This window comes from Carica papaya, chromosome 4 (genome assembly GCF_054855325.1).
Source record: "Carica papaya isolate Zhongbai chromosome 4, ASM5485532v1, whole genome shotgun sequence".
NCBI classification, from domain to species: Eukaryota; Viridiplantae; Streptophyta; class Magnoliopsida; order Brassicales; family Caricaceae; genus Carica; species Carica papaya.
In genome coordinates, this window is record NC_142312.1 from 24741874 (window position 1) to 24762086 (window position 20213).

Consider the following 20213-nt stretch of genomic DNA (forward strand, 5'->3'; position numbering starts at 1 on the left):
CTAGTGACCTGTAATTTTTAGGGTTCTCTAATTTTTCATAAAAATATGAAATTATGCAACATTAAGCCTCAATTTACCGTAATGGAGAATAGTGTGAGGGATCCTTAGCTAGATCGGTGTTTCGGAACATCACACTATCTTTTACGCCTCTTAATAAGTACTGAATTTTCTGAATTTTTTATGCAGAATCCAAAATATTTGTCACGCACCTAAAAATACCCCACAAATCCAAAATCAGTGCCCAAAACTCTTTTTGACCAATTTTGGAGTTCTGGCACGGTGCCGGCTTTGCCGCCCATGATGGCGGTTTGCCTTGCCCTGACCAGTTTTGGCTGGTTTTGGTCAATTTTGGCTGTATTTCTCCAGAAAAATATTTTAGGAGCCTCGGTTGATCATAAAATTACAAAAAATCGAACCTACCAGCGGGGAGAACTTCTAGGTGCGGCGGCTCCGCCGGTCCTCCTTCGTGACTGAGGTTCTTTATTCAGCTAACCTGCACAGAAAATGACGATGAACACAATGATTAAAAAATCACGTAAAACAGGAATCAGGAAGGGGTTCATTGGAGGATTTTGGGGTTTTGGCCGCGGCGGCTCCATCGGGCTTTGCCCGCAATTTTCGGCTCACTTACCGTCCCTCTTGCTATGATTTAGCCACATGGGTGTTCGAAATCGAATTCCGAGCAGGTAGGGAGAATTTTTACATTTTTTGGCGGCCGATGGTGACTTCGATGTGGCAAAAGTCAGCAGTCGATTTCCTTCTTCGGTGCCTAGTTCTTCTTCTCCTGCGGGGTTGACAGCTAGGGTTTGGGCTCCCATGTAACGCGAAGTATTTATACTCATCCTACGTCGATCTTGGTCGTTCATCGCAATTGATCTCGTCCGTCCAATCCCGTGTAAGAAGAAAACGAATCTGGAGCGTTCATCGCAATTTGATCTTGTCTGTCCGATTGCGCCTAAGAGGGAAACAAATCCAGGCTATCCATGCGCGCGAGATCGATTTTGGGTCATCCGATCACAGGGCACACAGATCGCCCGTATGGCCTCCCGCATGTCACCGATGTCAGCGTACCTTGCCAAGCAATGTGCTCCAATTCGTCGGGGCTGCTGACTGGGCGGTTTTACGTGGTCGAACTTTTTCTATTTATATTTTGACCTCCTATTTCTAATTTTTCTTTAAAAAATACCTTTCGAATCCAAATTTTTACCCATTTCTCTCAAAATTATTTTCAATTACATCATTACCTATTTTTTTTCAATAATTTAATGAAATTAAATTATAAATAATTCTTTATTTATTTTTTTTAAAATACTGAAATTGATCCCGGGTCAAAATTCGGGCCTGGGTATTACATTAAAATTCTATTAAGGTAAATAATGAGTATAAATTAAAAAAAAGATATAACAATATTTTGTTTATCAAAGAAAAAAACCTTCTTCTTTCAGAATATTTGTTATTATAATTTTATTAATATTATAATCTACATGGTTTTAGGTTTATTTTTTTATTTGTTGTTACAAATTTTTAAATTTAATCATAAATTTTTTATTTTGACTTTGGATTTTTGAGTGATGAATTAAATGAGTCTTAAGCTACTCGGACTATTTTTCCTGGCCTTTTAGTACCTTGTGACTCTGAAAACACCTCCACTTCCAGCACTCATGTGCTGTGTGTATTGAGGATTGAAAAGAGCTAGCAATGAGCAATGAGGATCAGGGAGAGTTGCATAGAGAGAGGTGAGATAACTACGAGAGTGATAAACTTAGGCTATGGCATTTTATCTTTCTTGTCAGCCTATATCAGGATTAGATTAGAATTAGATCGGTTTGTACTCATATACTGAAGACTAAATCATATTATTTTGGTATGATCTAGTCTAGACCGAATACCTTACTCTAGTATAATTTTTTTGATCGAAGTGAGAGTAGTACACCCTTATAAACTCTTTTTTTTTTTTGTCGATCCGAGCTCATTCATATCCAGAGCTGTCTTGAACGAAAAAAATAGATCAAATTAGATATGAAAAGTTGAATTAAACAAATTAAAAAATACTATCCCTGTTTTATTGAGTATGTTATTTTATTTTTTTAGAAAAGATTATGAATTTGATTCAATTAGCGCATTTTTATGTATTTTTATTTAAAAATTACCTTAAAAATATTTTTTTATTAAAAGATTATATTGTGTGTCATCTAATCAATATACCCACAAAAAATGAGATGACTATGCCCTATGAGCATGAAGACAAACACAGGACACAGCCTTAACATTGGCAACTTATGAAAAACACCCTTGATATTCATTATTTACAATAGGCAAATTTTAAAACTAGAAGACTAAAAAGCTTCCCAAAAAGGGTTCAGAAAAAATGAAACAGGAAAGATTTTTCAAAAACTAACCACTTACATTATATCTCTATTCTTAGGCGGAGGACCCATTAGACTATAGTATAATCTCTCTGTTCCATTCCCTCTTCCAATAACTCTCCACCTCTTTTCCCCCAAGTACTGTTTCGTCTTCTTCTTCCCCATTTTCTCAAACAAGGCAAGAGCTACAACATAATATCAGTCGTTATTGTTGTTCTATTTTAGAATTAGGGAGTTTAAAGCTCGCTCTTCACTGCATTGCCTTGTCTAGCTATACTGTTCTACTGCAATCTCTCATGACAATATCACTGTTTTCGATCAAAATGATGCGGGCGTAAGCTATGGATCTTACAAGTCCCAACTACTTTCAGTCTCCTTCTCTGTTTTCATCTAATGGGGTAAGTAAAGATAATAACTTTTAGTAAAGATAAGAACTTTTAGTTTGATTCTTTTCTGCTCGCAGTTTTCCCCAATTGGGTTCTGGTTCATTTTTGTTGTTAAGGATATACAAGCACCGCCATTCTTGTTGCAGGGTAGTCCGAGCTTCTATGGGAGAAGTGAAGGAAACCCATTTGCTGCAGAAAACTTCCCTGACCCGCTTTGCAAGCTGAATCTTAAAGAGACTTCTGAGTTTGTGAAGTCACTGCCTATGCCGGCGGTTTCAAATGCGGTTCCTGCTCAGAGGAGGAGAGATGGAAACTCAGTTACGCAGAGGAGAATGGAGGCTCCATCTACACCTGGTAGACCAGTTTTCAGTTTTAATGCAGGGAATTTATCCAGAAAAAGTTTCCCTTCAAAGTGGGATGATGCAGAGAAATGGGTAATAAGCAATTCTTGTCATGATTCTCCTGCTCATTCCATCAAACCACCGCCTCAATCATACAAACAATATGATAGCTTTAAGCATAGAATGGAGGTGGTGGTGGCAGAGAAATCACGGGTGACGGAGGAAAAAGTCTCCAAGATTGTCTCAACTTTCCGAGGATCTGTAACTTTGGACCACCGCCATCACAATCCTGCAAGCACTTTTAATGGGGTCTCAGCCTCAAGTGATGTACTTTTAAAAGGTAAAATCTTTATTTGAACTATAATTATCTCACCCCTTTTGACTTTTCTCTCTTCTCCTCAAGTTTGTCTCTTTCTTTTCTCTTCCTGCCTTTTGAAACCCTAATAAAGCATTGAACTTCGCTACCCAGATGTTATTATTCACTGGCTTTTCTTTCTTCTACTCAAACTTTTTCTCTTTCCTCTTTCTTCCTGCCTTTTGAAACCCTAATAAAAACATTGAACTTTTCTATACCCAGATGTTATTATTCACTACTATATATGCTCAAGAACTCTGCTTTTCCTTTCAAGAAGATTCAACTCATATTGAAAATTAGTCTTTCAAGCTAGTTATTTAACTTTGTTAATGGCTGTAGATAAGTTCACAGACGAAGTAGAACCAGTTTTACCCGATTATCAATACTCAGAGCCATCAAAAGAAGGGTTTCTTTTCCGAAACTCAGCCCGGGGAGCCATGAAAGATGCAGGCACTGAGGTACAACACAGAGATATTGGAACAGAGATGACACCTCTTGGCAGCTCCACCACTTCAAGATGCCACACCCCTTTCAAGAGTTCATCGCCTGCACGTCATAACACGCCGGCAAATAGATCTGGTCCATTGGCATTAACTCACCCAACTAGCCCCAACAGCACCATTGACATTGCTCATTTTCAAGAATGCCATTTAGCCAAGCTACAAGTTGGCACTCAGTATGATTCTATCACATCAAATTGGAGCTCAAGGGAAGAGGAAGAAGAAGAAATATCAAAGAGTCTCAGACATTTTGAAACAGGAAGTGGGCGCAGAACAAGTGTTTCAGATTCAAGACTTTCTACTTGGGTTGATGAGGAGAAGACTAAGTGTTGCCTGAGGTATGGTAAATTCTTAAAGGGTACATTTTAATCATGTAAAAATTTTGAGGGTTTAGGCTGTTTTTCTCAGATACCAGAGAGAAGAAGCAAAGATCCAAGCTTGGTTAAATCTTCAAACTGCAAAAGCAGAAGCTCAATCAAGAAAGCTTGAGGTACTCTCTCCGTTTCTCCTTCGCTTGTTTTGTTCCAAGCATTATTAGTTGCAGTTGTTTAAGATTTGTTCATGTTAATGTGGATTGATTTTGGGTGCATCATCGGGAATATTATGTACATATTCTGTAGAATATTATGGGGTGAGAAACCTTATATCGGGTTTACAATTCTATGGGTGATGTAATATCATTTTCCATCATAGTCTAGAGTTGTTAAATTTTTGTTTTTTTTTATTTTGCTCTTTATTTTGTGTAATTTAGTGTTAATTGGAGATTTATTTTCTCTGTCTTTTAACATGGAATTCAATGAAAATTAAAACACTTTTTAGTCAAATTATTTACCAAATCATGTTATAAGTTTCCTTCAATGAGTATCTGGTAGTTGAATCAGCAAGTTATTATGAGTTTCTATTGGTTTGATGTGGACATATGAACAAGGTATATATATAAATATATGTAAATATATGTATATGTATGAAGTGTATATATTATTAGTGTTGACCGTAAATAGATGAAAGATGGATTATTATCGCGCTGGTTGAGCTTTCTCCTCGAGCCACCCGCAGAGGTTGAAGACAGCCTGACCCTTTTGTTTTCTTGACTGGTCCACCATAATTCAATATGTACATATACTTGCATGCTTCAAAAGTGATGATGGTTTCAGTATTTTATGCTACATTCCCACGTGAAAATGATCAGGCGTTTGGAAATTTGTGGGAAATTGGAATATTCACTTCCCTCTGAATTTAATAAAGAAATAAATATAATAATAATTTTTAGGTGAAGATACAGAAGATGAGATCAAACCTAGAAGAGAAGTTGATGAAGAGGATGGCAAATGTTCATAGAAAAGCAGAAGAATGGAGAGCAGCAGCTTGGCAACAACACAAAGCTGGTGATGAACAAGCTCACAAGATGATTCACAGACATAATTATATTATTTCTGGTCACACCTCCTGCGGTTGCTTCCCTTGACAATATATATATATATATATTATATCCCCATTTCTGTATCTCTTTCGGATTACGCATAAAATTGACTTTCTCTGGCTTGATCTCCATTTCCCAATTCAATTTTGCTATTAAAAATTAATCTAAAACTAAAAATTTTATGTGGGTTTTTAGAATCATGTTAAGAAAATATAGAAGAGATAATGGATTATGTAAGTGGGTTTTGGAAAGTAATCAAAATATATTGGCTATGGAGGAGTGTGGCAGCTTTTATGGTGGTGTATAAGTGTTCATCAGAGGAGATTGTTGACTGGCAAAGGATCTAAAGCTAAGATACTGTCTGTGTCTTTATGTCTCTGTTTACCAGTTTAGCTTTGAACTTTTTCTTGCACCATTTTCTGTGTCTCGTCTTTCTGATTCTTCACATCAATACTGCTACTACCTAGTCTTCCCCAGTATCATGTCCTGCATTTTTCTCAGTCTACACTATTGTAATTTATGTTAAAAATTGTTGTTAAAACATGTATTTGATTAAAAATATTTTTAATTAAAAATTATTTAGTGTTATATAGAAATAATTATAACAATTATGTTAATTTAATAAAAAGTAGAAGCTGCATTATATTTATTACTGTGAGTTTTTAAATTATTGTTAAAATTGTTATTGATTAAATTTTTTTTTTAATAAAAAATTATTTTGTATTTAATAAAAATAATTATAGAAATATTATTAATTTAAAAATATAGAAATTGTATATTTAGGCAAAATGATTTTTGAAATTTTAATTATAATTTTTAGTAAAAACTAAAATCATATTATAAAAGTTATACACTAACTTTTGTATCTAAATATACTAAAAGTAAATAATTTATGTTTAATGTTGAATAATCTGATATAATGAAAATATTTTTAATATGTTTAATGTGGTAATTTGTAAAAATTATTTAATATATTTTGCATTTAAATTTTAATGTAATTTAATTTAATTTTTAATTGATTAATTTGTTTAATTTTTAATTTTTTTTGGACTGAAGTTAGATAAATAAGATTAATTTTTTTGAGTTGGGTAAAAAAATGAATATTTACATGTAATTAAGAGAGAGAGAGAGAGAGAGAGAGCAAGTAAAGGATCATGCCATGGCTCTATTAGGCCCATTCAGCTCATTACGTCTAAAGGAAGTCCAGCATAAAGGCCCATTTTCAGCCCATTATGTCTAAAGGAAGTCCAGTGCAAAGGCCCATTTTCACCCCATTATGTCTAAAGAAAACCCAGCGTTTAGGCCCATTTTCACCCCATTATGTCTAAGTTTGACCCATTTGCAGCTCATTATGTCTAAAGGAAGCCTATAGGCCCATTTTCATCCCATTACGTCTACAAGAAGTCCATCGTGCAGCCCAAAACGACCGGGGTTTCACCAAAAAAAAAACGAAACGTACTGTTACCGGCTTTAACATCAACGAAACGTTTCTTTACTTGGCTCGTCTCCCAAGAAAAGAAGCTTGTCGAGAAAAGCAAAAGAGAGAAACTCTAGCAGAGAGTTAGATTACTTGTCTCTTACACACGCACGAAGGTGAATTCTTCATCTTCCCTTTGCTCCTCCAATTAATAGATTTCGTTTTTGTTTCAATTACTGATATTTCTATTTATTTAGGGTTTTATATTCGACATTCAAGACAATAACGATGTTTCTCACCAGGTAAATTAATCTACATTCTCAATTCTCCGCTTCGATTCATCTCCTCTGCTGTACTTATTCATTTCCTTTTCAAATGAACTATATTACTTTTCTGGAGCTCGTAATCCTTTTATTTGCTTTCTGTTGTGATTGATCCGTTAAGGACCGAGTATGACAGAGGTGTCAACACCTTTTCTCCCGAAGGAAGATTATTTCAGGTTGAGTATGCCATTGAGGCCATCAAGGTAACCTAGTCCTTCCCCATTTTCTTCCGAAAATCATGATTTTTTAAGCGTGCTTAACTAACTTGTGAATTTAAACTTGGTTAATTGGTTTTTTTTCTTTTGATTGAATATCTCAGTTGGGTTCAACTGCAATTGGGTTGAAGACAAAAGATGGCGTTGTTCTGGCTGTTGAGAAGCGTATTACTTCACCACTACTGGTTGATTCTCTTGCTTCTATCTCTCTTTTTTATATGTTATTGCGTCATTTGTTAGCAATGCCTTTTAAATTTGTTTGATCACTTGGCTAAGCTAGTATGTAGGTATCTTAGCTATTTTTAGTGCTAAGTTTCTGTTACTTGATAATTTGTTTGGCCTCAACTTATGTAGTTGTATACTGTTTACAGTCGTAGTGATGCAGAGAGGTTTGATTAGCTATGTTGTTTTTCATATATTTGGAAATATGTATTTTTCAAATTTAGAATTGCAGGTCTTATTTCATTAAGATTACGTTCCAGTACTTTTCTTGTATTTTGGACTTTTGATATTTTTATTTTTTGTGATTAAATTTTGGACTTTTGATAATAGTGTGGACAGGAGTCTATTATTTAAAATTTATAATAATATTGAGATTTTATGCAGCATTTAAGAGTTCCGATTAGGTTTCAAGTCCTATAGATTTGTCTGTGATGCATTTGTTTTTACATATGATATCTACCTTTAAAGTCTTATTTCTAAAGGAGGTAGACTATTCCTAATTTGTCTTAGGCCATTTAGCTCTTGCTTCTTACTGCAGCACGACTTACAGTAGAAGTAGTAAACTTTTGGCTACATTGAATAGAAAGTTATTGTATTTGTTCAGCTAGTATTTTCTTCGGCTTTAAGTAAAATCCAGCCAAAAAGTCCAAACAAACATAGCCAGAATTTAATATCAAACAATTTTTAGAATGTTATCTTATGCTATATATATGACGCATGCAATGACATAAGAAGTCTCTATGAAGATTGGACAATGTAGCAGTCTTTGCTTCTGTTTCTGCCCCTAGTAAATATTTACTTATCAGGTTCCCCTTTCCTTGTATGTACGTTAATAGTCAGACATAGTGATGTTGATAAAGCTTATTTTGATGAGCTTTTAGTGTATATATGTTAAAGAACGCGAATTGTATTGTAACAACTCCGGAAACATTTAGGGGAAATAGATAATGATTTAAGTGCGGAAACGAAATAAAAGGTTAAAGTTTGCATCCCTTACATAATAATTTAAAAGTAGTAAACAGTATTACGGAATTCATTTTTTGAAAGAAACATAAGAAATAAGGAAACAAACGGAAAATAACAAATATGTAGCATCTATTCGCAATTTTCTTGCGGATCAGGCTCTGGAACCTAGTTTTCTTGATCTGAAATGGTTAATAAATGATGAGTTATAGTAGCGCAGTAAGGATATCACACTATATCACTGACACAGAAGTAAAAATTGATATAAAATCGAAAACCACTAATGGAGCATTAAATTTAGCAAATTCATTTCTCAATCATAAAATCATTTCTCGTTCACTTACTATAGTGGAATTTATGAAAACAACCTGTAAGAACAATAATATCATATAGATCAACATTTTATACATGATCAGCTATCATAGTACATATTATAAATCCATATCCATTATCAATAAACCCAACAATAATTACCATTCTTTCCACCAGCCTGCTGGTATCCATGGGGGTTCATAGGGATGCCCTCGTTACATATGAACCCTTTCATTTATCATTCTCAATTATGGGCCGTCCCCATACCTCATTCGATATGAGTGCCAATTTACTAAACTTCAATACCTCGTCTGGTATGAGCACCAAATTATCAAGTTTTCATACCCCATCCGGTATGAAACAACGTTTACGGTAGGGTTCCTTATGTACCTGATCTGTCCACCATCTTACAGGATATCCAGTAAAACTGTCGTTTCATCTAATTATTTAATCACATAATTTCTTTACTGTTTAAACCTCATTTTTCCCGATTCAGCAATAAACACGTAAAATAAACCATACATGCGTTTGAAAGCATAAAAGAAATAAATAAGATACCATCATGTAGGTAAACTGTAAAAACAATCAACAACAGTAATAGATAATTTCCGGTTCTTGCTCCATTAGTAATCCGTAATTAATTATGCATGTTTGCTAAAATCGCACAAAATACCATATTATTATTTATTTAAACGTCAGTTCTATGATAGAGAATAGGGTGATGGATCCTTACTCGATTTGACAGCCGAAAAGTTAAACTGTTTACTGCGCTTACGGGCGGTTCTTGGGTTTCTTAAATTTTTTTCTGAGAATCGAAACACATTAATAGTACCTACAAATATTCCAAATAAACCCAAAATCAGTACCAGGGCCTACTCGGTCAATTTTGGAATTCCGGCACGGCGCCGCCGCTGCCCGCAGCGACAATCTGCCTCAGGTTGGCCCGATTTTGTATCGATCCTTGTGAGAAAACACGTTAAAGGGTCTCGGTTGACCGTTAAAAACACGAAAAATCAAAACTCACCGGCGGCAGGGCTCTCCAGTGCGGCGGCTCCTCCGGATCACGTTGCGGTTGGGTGTTTTATTTCGGTCAATCTGTAGACAAGAAAACAGTGATCACAACAGTGGAAACATTACGCAAAACAGGAATCGAGAAGGGTCTCATTAGAGGCGTTTTGTGAAATTACCTACAGCGGTGCCGCCGGGCTCCGCCGGTATTTTTCGGCCAATTGGCCGGTCTTTTTGCTCCGATTTGGCCATGCGTGAGCTTAAAATTTAATTTCGTGCAAAATGGGAAGTTTTTACCTTTTTTGGCGGTTGGAAAGGATTCCGGTGCAGCGGCGGGTGGCGGCAGTCGGCTCCTCAGCGACTAGATTGTCTTCTCCGACGAGGGGTTCTGGCGACTAGGATTAGGGTTTGGTGCGGATGAAGATTATTTATATCCATCGCGTTCGATCTGAACCGTCTGATCGCGATTAAATAGGCAGTGAATTTGGACCATTAATCGCGATCCAATCTGGGCTGTCCATCGCGATTCACTCTGGGTCAGCCGATCGTATTTAAATTTGGCCGTTTGATCACGTTTGGGAGTGAGCACATCCAAGCCGTTCGTGCGTGCGGGAAGGAACTCAGCCGTTCGTTCGCAGGCACGCGGATCGTCCACGTGGTCTCCCACGTCAACATCTTTGCCACTTGGCGCGTCCTGGTTGGTCAAGGCTGCTGACCGGGCGTTTGACGTGGCGAAACTTCTCTAAATTGTATTTTAACTCGTGTTTTTCGATTTTTCTTTCAAAAATACTCCTAAAATTCAATTTTTTACCATTTTTTTCCAAAATTATTTTCAATTTAATCCTCTATCAATTTTATTTATTAATTATATTTATTAATTATTTAATTAAAACAAAAATAAATAAATTTGTGGGTGTTACAACTCTTCCCCCCTTAAAAGAAATTTGGTCTCTCAAATTTGTCTCTCACTCTCAATCAAACAGCTGGGATATTGGACTCTAAAGTGTGATTATAGCTCTCATGTAGCCTCCCTCGGTGTGTGGTTCTGCCATATGACCTTTATAAAAGAAATTTTTCAGTTGCAGAGTAATCTGCTCTTTCGATCCACAATGTCGACTGGTACTTCCTCGTATGACAGATTCTCCCGAAGTGGAAGAGACTCGTGGGCCAAGACATAAGAGGGGTCCGGGTTGTACTTGCGTAGCATGAACACATGAAACAGATTATGAACTTTGGAAAGTTCTGGAGGCAGTGCTAGTTTGTAGGCGGCGGTATCAATTCTGTTTAAGACTTCAAATGATTCAATAAATCGGAGGTTCAGTTTTCCCCTCTTACCGAACCTATTAATTTCTTTGAAATGAGTGACCTTAAGGAACACCCGATCGTCTTTCTCAAATTCCAAATCTCTCCTTCGGGTGTCCGCATAACTTTTCTTCCTACTCTGAGTCATCTGAATGTTCTTCTTGATCTTAACTATTTTGGATGTAGTCTCTTCTACCAGATTTAGACCGAACAGTTTTCTATCGCCTATTTCTTCCCAACAAATTGGCGATCTGCATGGGCGCCCATATAACGTCTCATACGGAGCTATGTCAATACTCGCTTGGTAGCTGTTGTTGTACGCGAACTCTATCAGGGGTAGATGGTCATCTCAATGACCCCCGGAGTCAAGAACACAAGCTTGGAGCATATCCTCAAGTGTACGGATTGTCCTTTCTGACTGTCCATCGGTCTGAGAGTGGAATGCAGTACTAAGCGATAGGTTCGTTCTCATGACTTGCTAAAAGTTATTCCAAAACCGAGAAGTGAACCTGGGGTCCCTGTCGGACACTACTGTCACTGGTACTTCATATAATCTGACTATTTTCCGAATATACATTTTTGCTAATTTGTTCAAGGGATCGGTCATGCTGATGGTCAAGAAGTTGGAAGACTTGGCGAGCCGGTCAACAACTACCCAGATGGCATCATGTCCTAAGCGTGCCTTAGATAATCCTGTCACGAAGTTCATTGTGATATGTTCCCACTTCCATTTCGGGATCGGTAATGGCTGAAGTAGCCCGCCTAGGCCTTGATGTTCTGTCTTGACCTGCTGACATACCAAATACTTAGAAACAATGTCAGCTATATCTCTTTTCATTCTGTTCCACCAAAATCGGGATCGCATACTTTGGTACATTTTAGTGCTTCCGGGATGCATGGCAAACTTTGAGCTATAGGCCTCTGTCATGATGTACCTCTTTAACTCACTGTCATCTGGAATACATACCCTGTCTTGGAATCTGAGCAACCTATCGGCGGAGACTCGAAATTCTGAGCTAACTCTCTGTTCTACATCTCTCTTAAGGGCTACTAGGGTGGAATCGACGGACTGAGCTTCCTTTATTCTCTGGATTAACTCAGGCTGAACGGTCAGGTGACCCAAACATGTGACTCTCCTCAAGTCTTGAAGTTGTACCTATTGCGTGGCCCCAATCTGCCTGCATTCTGAAATCATCAAATGGGTTAATGTACCTGCACTTTTTCTGCTGAGTGCATCAGCTACTACGTTGTCCTTACTTGGATGATACAAGATGTCGCAATCATAGTTCTTAAGAAGTTCTATCCACCTTCTCTGACGCATGTTGAGATCCTTTTGAGTGACTATATGTTTTAAACTCTTGTGATCGGTATAGATCTGAAAGGTTTCCCCATACAAATTTGGTGTCAAGTCTTCAAGGCGTATATAATTGCGGTAAGCTTTAAGTCATTTGTGGGATAGTTTTTCTCATGACTCTTCAACTGTCTGGACCCATAGGCTATGATCTTCTCATACTGCATCAAAATACAACCCAGGTCTAGGTAGGAGGCATCACTGTAAACTGTATATCCTCCCGATCCGCTTGACAGGACCAATATAGATGCAGTAGTGAGCCGCTTCTTTAGCTTTGAAAAACTTTTTTCATAATTCTCGTTCTACTCAAACTTGATATTCTCTTTGTGAGCCGAGTCAGGGGAGCAGCTAAACTAGAAAATTTTTCCACAAACCTATAGTAATAACCCGCCATCCCCAGAAAGTTACGGATCTCCTTAACTGATGTAAATTTTTCCCAGCCGAGCACCGCTTCAACCTTTTCAGGGTTCACTGACACTCCATCCTTTGATATGATGTGTTCCAGGAAGGTGGTCTGCTCAAGTCAGAATTCACACTTACTCAACATTGCATACAACTTCTTTTCTCTGAGAACCTGCAAAACTTGATTTAAGTGGTGAACATGTTCCTCTCTGCTTTTTGAATAAACCAAGATGTCATCGATGAACACAATAACAAAATGATTCAAGAATTGTCTGAAGACCCTATTCATCAAGTCCATGAAGATGGCTGGGGCGTTGGTTAGTCCAAACGACATGACCAAAAACTCGTAGTGTCCGCACTTGGTTCGAAAGGCTATCTTGGGGATGTCTTCTGTCATGATTTTCACCTGATGATAATCTGAACGCATGTCTATTTGGAGAAGACCTGGGCACCCTGCAACTGATCGAAAAGGTCATCAATCTTGGGGAGATGATACTTGTTCTTGATTGTGACTCTGTTCAACCATCTGTAATCAATACATAACCTCAATGTCCCATCTCCCTTTCTAGCAAAGGTGATTTCGGCACCCCAATGGGACACACTATGCCGGATAAACCTACTGTTCTGCAATTCAGTGATCTGTTTCCTCAGTTCCTCCATCTCAATACGGCTCATGTGGTAAGGAGTAACTGAAATTGGTTGGGTGTCTGGCTGGAGGTCTATGGTGAATTCGACTTCCCTGTCCACTGGCAATCTGGGTAATTCATCCGAAAACACATCTGGAAAGTCTCGAATTACCGGAATCTCTTGAATACGAATCTCTTTTTTGGGTTTGCCTAGTTAGAGAAAACAGCAGGGTTAAAGTACTCGACGAATAAGAAAATTTACCATGAAGGAATAAATGTTAAACGATTTTATTAATTTGTAAATGGCTCCTCATTAGGATGATTGAATACAACTTTCTTGCTAAAACAATCTACAGTGGCGTGATACGCCGCTAGTCAATTCATTCCTAAAATTACATCAAAATCCCCCGTGTCTAATTCTACTAGGTTCACACTCAATTTCCTAGATGCTATATTTATGACACAGACCCTGTAGACAACTTCTTCCAATAGTGTCATTCTCCCAGCAGTAGACACAAATAATATAAAATCAAGTTTATCATATAACACATTAAATTTTGATGCAAAAATAGGTGAAACAAATAAATGCGATGCACCAGTATCAATCAAAACATGAGCAAGATAGTTACAGATAGTGTACATATCCTGTACCACGTCCGGGTTGGCTTCCACATCCTGCTGGGTGAGATTGTAAGTTCTATCCTAAATAGGAGGTCTGTCCTGATTCTGGTTCCTTGGACACTTTCTCGCATAATGTTGGGCACTACCACATATGTGACAGGTGTTGTTAGAGCGATAGCAGGGTCTGTTCCCATTATCTCTGCCACAATGTTGACAGATCTTACCGCGTCCTGCCACTAGAGCTTGAGGGGGAGCCTGGATCACTGGCCTGCGCCTCTTGTTTTGTTAAACAGACACAGTAGGTGCTGGTCTGCGGGGTGAAGCTAAGGGTCTGAGGTTCCCTGCTGCCTGAGAGAGGGTGCGGAAATTCCTCTCCACTAGCTGTGCCTTGGCCAGAACGGCCGAATAAGTCTTGAACTCCAGTACAAACAAATATTGTCTGATCTCTGAGCGGAGGCTCCACTTGAACCTTCTAGCCTTCCTACCTTAATTCAACAATGTCTCGGGGAATATCGGTCCAACTCTTAAAACTTGCGGGCATATTCTGATACAGTCATGTTCCCTGAACCAGCTGTACAAACTCCATTTCCTTTAGATGTCGAAGATACTCTAGAATGTATTCTGCACGAAAAGCCGTCAGGAACTGTTCTCAAGTAACTGGAACAGGTAGGGTGGTCTGTTTGAGTTCCCACCAGCGGTTTGCTTCTCCCACTAGCATGTAGGTATCAAGGGTGATTTTCTGTTCGGGAGTCACTCCCAAGGTCTTGAAGACCTTCTCTGTCTCTGTCAAACAGTACTCGGCATCTTCAAAAGAGGATTCCCCCGCAAAAATATATGGGTTTAATCTCTTGTACCTCTCTATGTAGTTTGGGTCAATCATGGGAGGAACTGGGTCCCGTGAAAGAGGGACTGGGCCATGCTGAGGATAGACTGGGGGGCCTTGCGGTGGTACTTGCTGATATGGTGGGGGTACTGGATTGTACTGTGGCGGTGCCGGGTGATACTGTGGTTGGAGCACCTGATCACACTGTGGTGGTGTCGGGTGGTACTGTAGATGAGCAGGGTCATACCGGGGTGGCTCGGGATCCTCTCGCTGCAGGGGTGGCTCAACCTGTGGCAGTGGGGGAGGTCAGGTAGCTCCCTCCTCTCCTCTCGGCCCTGCTGGGCAGCAAGAGTCTCTCCAGCATCTCAAATATCCGGTCAACATTTTTTCTAAGCGAATCATCCCGGACTACTCGGTATAATGGGAGTCTTCATCTCCTCATCTCTCTATACTTGCATTTCACAAGGAATGGTTGAGTGATAATTCATTGTTTTGGTCTCCCTGCGGATTATTGTGTAAGGAATGGGTCCGAGAAACGCGGCTCTGATACTAACTGTAACAACTCCGGAAATATCTAAGGGAAATAGATTATGACTTAAATGCGGAAGCGAAATAAAATGTTAAGGTTTATATTCCTTACACAATAATTTAAAAGTATTAAATAACATTGCGGAATTCATTTTTTGAAAAAAACACAAAAAATAAGGAAACAAACGGAAAATAACAAATATGTAGCATTTACTCGCAATCTTCTTGCGGATCGGGTTTTGGAACCTGATCCTCTTGATCTGAAATGGTTAAATAAATGATGAGCTACATTATCCCAGTAAGGATATCACACTATATCATCGACACCGAAGTAAAGATTTGTATAAAATCGAAAACCACTAATGGAGCATTAAATTTAGTAAATTCATTTATTAATTATAAAATCATTTCTCGTTCACTTATCATAGTGAAATTTATGAAAACAACTTGTAAGAACAATAATATCATACAAACCAATATTTCATACATGATCAGCCATCATAGTACATGGTGAGACAACGTTTACGGTAGGGTTTCCTATGTACTCGGTCTGTCCACCATTTCCTAAGATATCCAGTAAGACTACCGTTTCATCTAATCATTTAATCACACAATTTCTTTATTGTTTAAACTTTATTTTGCTCGATTCAGCAGTAAACACGTAAAATAAACCATACATGCATTCAAATGTATAAAATAAATAAATAAAATACTATCATGCAGGTAAACTGTAAAAACAATCAACAATCGTAGTAGATAATTTCCGGTTCCGGCTCCATTAGCAATCCATAATTAATTATGCATGTTTGCTATTATTTATTTAAACTTTAGTTCTATGATAGAGAATAGGGTGGGGGATCCTTACTCGATTTGACACCTGAAAAGGTAAACTGTTTACTGCGCTTACGGGCGGTTCTTGGGTTCCCTGAATTTTTCTACGGGAATCGAAACACGCTAATAATACCAACAAATGTTCTAAATAAACCCAAAATTAGTCCCATGGCCCACTCGGCCAATTTCAGAATTCCAGCATGGCGACTCTGCCGTGCTCTGGCGACGACACTGCCGCCCGCAGCGGGGATCCACCTCGGGTCGACCGTTTTCGGCCGATTTTGTATCGATCCCTGCGAAAAAACACGTTAAAGGGTTTCGGTTGGCCCAAAAAAATACGAAAAACCGAAATTTACCGGCGGCGGGGCTTTCCGGTACGGTGGCTCCTCCTGCTCACGTTGCGATTAGGTGTTTTGCTTTGATTAACTTGTAAAGAAGAAAACGGTGATCACAACGGTAAAAAAATTACGCGAAACGAGAATCGGGAAGGGACTCATCGATAGTCTTTTGTGAAATTTTCCGCCACCGCGGCGCCGGATTTCACTGGTGTTTTCCGGCCAATTAACCGATCTTTTTGCTCTTATTTGACCATGAATGAGCTTAAAATTGAATTTTGTGCAAAATAAGAAGTTTTTACCTTTTTTGGCAGTTGGAAAGGGTTCCGGTGCGGCGATGGGTGGCGGTGGTTGACTCCCCGACGGCTGGGTCATCTTCTCTGGCGAGGGTTTCTAGCGGCTAGGGTTAGGATTTGGTGCGGATGAGGGTTATTTATATCCATCCGCTTTTGATCTGGGCTGTCCATTGTATTCGATCTGTACCGTCCGATCGCAATTAAATAGGGAGTGAATTTGGGTCGTTCATCGCGATCCAATCTGGGTCGTCCATCGCGATTCACTCTGAACCGTCCAATCGCGTTTGAATCTAGCCATTCGATCGCATTTGGGATGAAGCGCATCCAGGCTGTCCATGCACGCGGGAACGGACCTCAGCCGTTCGATCGCGGGCACGCGGATCGCCCACATGGCCTCCCGCGTCAGAGTCTCTGCCACTTGACGCGTCCTGGTTTGTTAGAGCTGCTGACCGGGTGTCTGATGTGGCGAAACTTCTCTAAATTGCATTTTGACCCCTGTTTTCTAATTTTTCTTTCAAAAATACCTCTAAAACTCAAATTTTCACCTATTTTCTCTAAAATTATTTTCAATTTAATCCTACATCAATTTTATTTTATTTTTATTTTAAATTAAATAAAATAAAATACAATAAAATAAAATAAATTAATAAAAATTATATTTATTAATTATTTAATTAAAACAAAACAAAAAAAAAATTTGTGGGTGTTACACGTATTGTATCTGATAACTTACAGGAATTTATAAATATTAGAACTGTCAAAGAAAAATCTTCCTGGTGTGCAGAGTTGGTCTTCTGCTTGAATCCCGCTTGAGGAACACTGAACTTACTGAAACGAATCTTAATCAAGGACTTGATATCTTACATATACTAGTATATATATGAACAAATTTACGGAGGTGGGCAAGTGCTGTAATAATTAACCTCCTATGCTGCTACTGTGGGAGCAATTTTTGTCCAATCTACCGATACATGGAAGGATAACTAATGAAAATATGCATGGTCGATTTCAGCTTTTTTAGTTGGTTAGATATTTTTTTCCTTTGTTTTTGATATGTTCACTTAACCTCTAGGACCTTTGCAACTTTCTAGGCATCATCTTTTTGGACTCCCTTTCAGGAACCTAGCAGTGTGGAGAAGATCATGGAGATTGACGAGCATATAGGATGTGCTATGAGTGGTCTGATTGCTGATGCACGTACACTCGTGGAACATGCACGAGTTGAGACTCAGGTATACAGTAGCTTCTCTTCTTGCTATTCTTTGACTGGGAGCTACTTTATTGACCTGAAATTTAATTTCATAGAACCATAGATTCTCATATGGTGAGCCAATGAGTGTGGAATCTACAACTCAAGCACTTTGTGATCTTGCTTTGCGATTTGGTGAAGGTGATGAAGAATCCATGGTAATAGCTGCTTACTATTAGATGTTTCTACTGCAACTAAAGCTCAGTTGGCTGAAAGTATATTTCTGCTTGACTCTTCTCTTATTTGAAATTTTTTGTCTTTCTGACTAGTGAATGACATCATTTACTAACCTAAAAGGATACACAAGATGCAAATAACTCGTTCACTAAGAGCCAGCAACAACCTCACTCAAATACAGCTAATCTAGTTGACAGGGCCATATTGTACAGAGACCGTACTATCAATTTCTCTGCAAGGATGATGTCATTTTTGTTTGAAAAGCAGGACAATATAATATTTACTTGGGTTCTCTAAATTACCAGTGTTATATTGTAGTTTCTTTTCCTTTTCTCATGTGCAGTCTCGACCATTTGGAGTGTCTCTTCTCATTGCCGGTCACGATGAGAATGGCCCAAGCCTGTAAGTAGTGCACTTTACATGTTTCTTAACTGGAATTTTCTTTTTTTTAACCAAGGATATGTTAGATAAGAATTTGATTCAAGTTTCTTAGCCATGGTCTGCTCCCAACCAAAAGAACTAGAGGGAAACTGGAAAAGGGTTAGCGTATGTTGTCCCGGGAGGTCTACTGGTTCAAAATAAAATCATTTATGGTCTAACATCCATATAACTGCCTACACTGTTTTGATGCATTTACCAATGTGTAAGCTTTGTTAACTGCAGATAATTTTTTTATTTAGTTAAAATCAATACTTCTGTTATTATATGCTGGTGATTTCTTGCTCCTTAGATCCAAAAATAACTATTGTGCAGATACTACACTGACCCATCTGGTACATTTTGGCAATGCAATGCCAAGGCTATTGGCTCAGGTTCCGAAGGTGCTGATAGCTCTCTGCAAGAGCAATATAACAAGGTATATTTTTATTTCAGAATTCTTCTTTGAACTAGGGCCCGAACATATATTTTACTCTGGGAATGCTCGTTAATCTTGTTAGACTTGAATCTGGAACTGATGAATTTCCACCCCAACAGAGATAATCAACCTATACTCAACCCAGCGCACAGGATTAGAGTTTTTTTTTGTTGAAATTCATTTGGTTATTGCAGGACTTAACTCTTCAAGAAGCTGAGACAATTGCATTGTCCATTTTGAAACAAGTAATGGAAGAAAAGGTGAAAGCTTTTAGCAATATACCATAAGGACTCCATTTGCATGGTATCTTACATGATGTTTTTATTTGACTGTCATCAAATACTCTTGATTCAGGTCACACCCAATAATGTTGATATCGCGAAAGTGGCTCCAAGATACCACCTTTATACTCCTTCAGAAGTGGAGACCGTCATCAACCGACTATGAGAAAGCACTATCATTTCTAGTCGTCTCCGGTTTTGCCTGCATTTGACGGGGAAGGTTACTTTTTTGTTTCTGCTTGTGACTTTTCTTTTATGGAGTTTACTACAATCTGATGTTTGTTGGATAATTTTACATCACTTCATCAATATGAAAAAAATATATTTTGTGCTTCGACTTGATTGCTTGTTAATTTTTTATTACAACTTATATTTGACTTATGAATCTAGTTAGTTTATGACAAGTAGAATATCATTAAGTTGATGACTATCTCGGACAACAAGATTCATTTTCTTGCAACCACCATCTTATTGACGAAAAATGTGCATTCAATATTTTACCTTTACAATGTCAAGTTTTCATGTGTTCTAATTTATGAATTAAGGTAACTCGTTTAGTAGATGAATGTCGAAAAAAAAAACTATTTTTCAAAATGAAAATGTTCTGTTAGTTATATTCGTTTCTTTGGAACTTAGGTAAATGCCCTATCAGTCAGTAAATTCAGATAGAAACAAGAGGCTTCCATACAATATATGAGCCAATTATA

At 38.1% G+C, this 20213-nt stretch overlaps 2 protein-coding genes across 3 annotated transcripts; both read left to right on the top strand.

The window, feature by feature from the left end:
• The first annotated feature begins 2379 nt into the window (after positions 1-2379).
• LOC110818320 (Remorin family protein) lies at positions 2380-5499 on the top strand. 2 transcript variants are annotated; one of them, XM_088218360.1, is made up of 5 exons: positions 2380-2764; positions 2899-3433; positions 3788-4286; positions 4343-4438; positions 5219-5453. In XM_088218360.1, exons 1-4 carry the CDS (start codon positions 2708-2710, stop codon positions 4392-4394), a joined length of 1143 nt encoding a protein of 380 aa, XP_088074486.1. In that variant the 5' UTR covers positions 2380-2707; the 3' UTR covers positions 4395-4438; positions 5219-5453. The 2 variants fall into 2 exon arrangements, with proteins under 2 accessions (XP_088074486.1, XP_021902834.1); XM_022047142.2 differs by having other exon boundaries at positions 2383-2764; positions 4357-4438; positions 5219-5499.
• A 1313-nt stretch (positions 5500-6812) lies between these two features.
• PAE1 (20S proteasome alpha subunit E1) lies at positions 6813-19840 on the top strand. The gene is made up of 10 exons (XM_088218361.1): positions 6813-6961; positions 7043-7087; positions 7230-7311; positions 7428-7508; positions 18062-18175; positions 18249-18350; positions 18713-18771; positions 19123-19225; positions 19420-19485; positions 19580-19840. The coding sequence occupies exons 2-10, from the start codon at positions 7074-7076 to the stop codon at positions 19670-19672; spliced, it is 714 nt and encodes a 237-aa protein (XP_088074487.1). The 5' UTR covers positions 6813-6961; positions 7043-7073; the 3' UTR covers positions 19673-19840.
• Positions 19841-20213: the final 373 nt, after the last annotated feature.

Excerpts from the sequence above, each read along its gene's own strand:
- PAE1 (XM_088218361.1), top strand. Across the intron at positions 18,176-18,248 it reads ATGCACGAGTTGAGACTCAG|AACCATAGATTCTCATATGG; the intron begins GTATACAGTAGC and ends TTAATTTCATAG. Across the intron at positions 18,351-18,712 it reads AAGGTGATGAAGAATCCATG|TCTCGACCATTTGGAGTGTC; the intron begins GTAATAGCTGCT and ends TCTCATGTGCAG.
- LOC110818320 (XM_022047142.2), top strand. The coding sequence starts at position 2,708 with ATGGATCTTACAAGTCCCAACTACTTTCAGTCTCCTTCTCTGTTTTCA. Across the intron at positions 3,434-3,787 it reads AAGTGATGTACTTTTAAAAG|ATAAGTTCACAGACGAAGTA; the intron begins GTAAAATCTTTA and ends TAATGGCTGTAG. Across the intron at positions 4,287-4,356 it reads AAGACTAAGTGTTGCCTGAG|ATACCAGAGAGAAGAAGCAA; the intron begins GTATGGTAAATT and ends TGTTTTTCTCAG.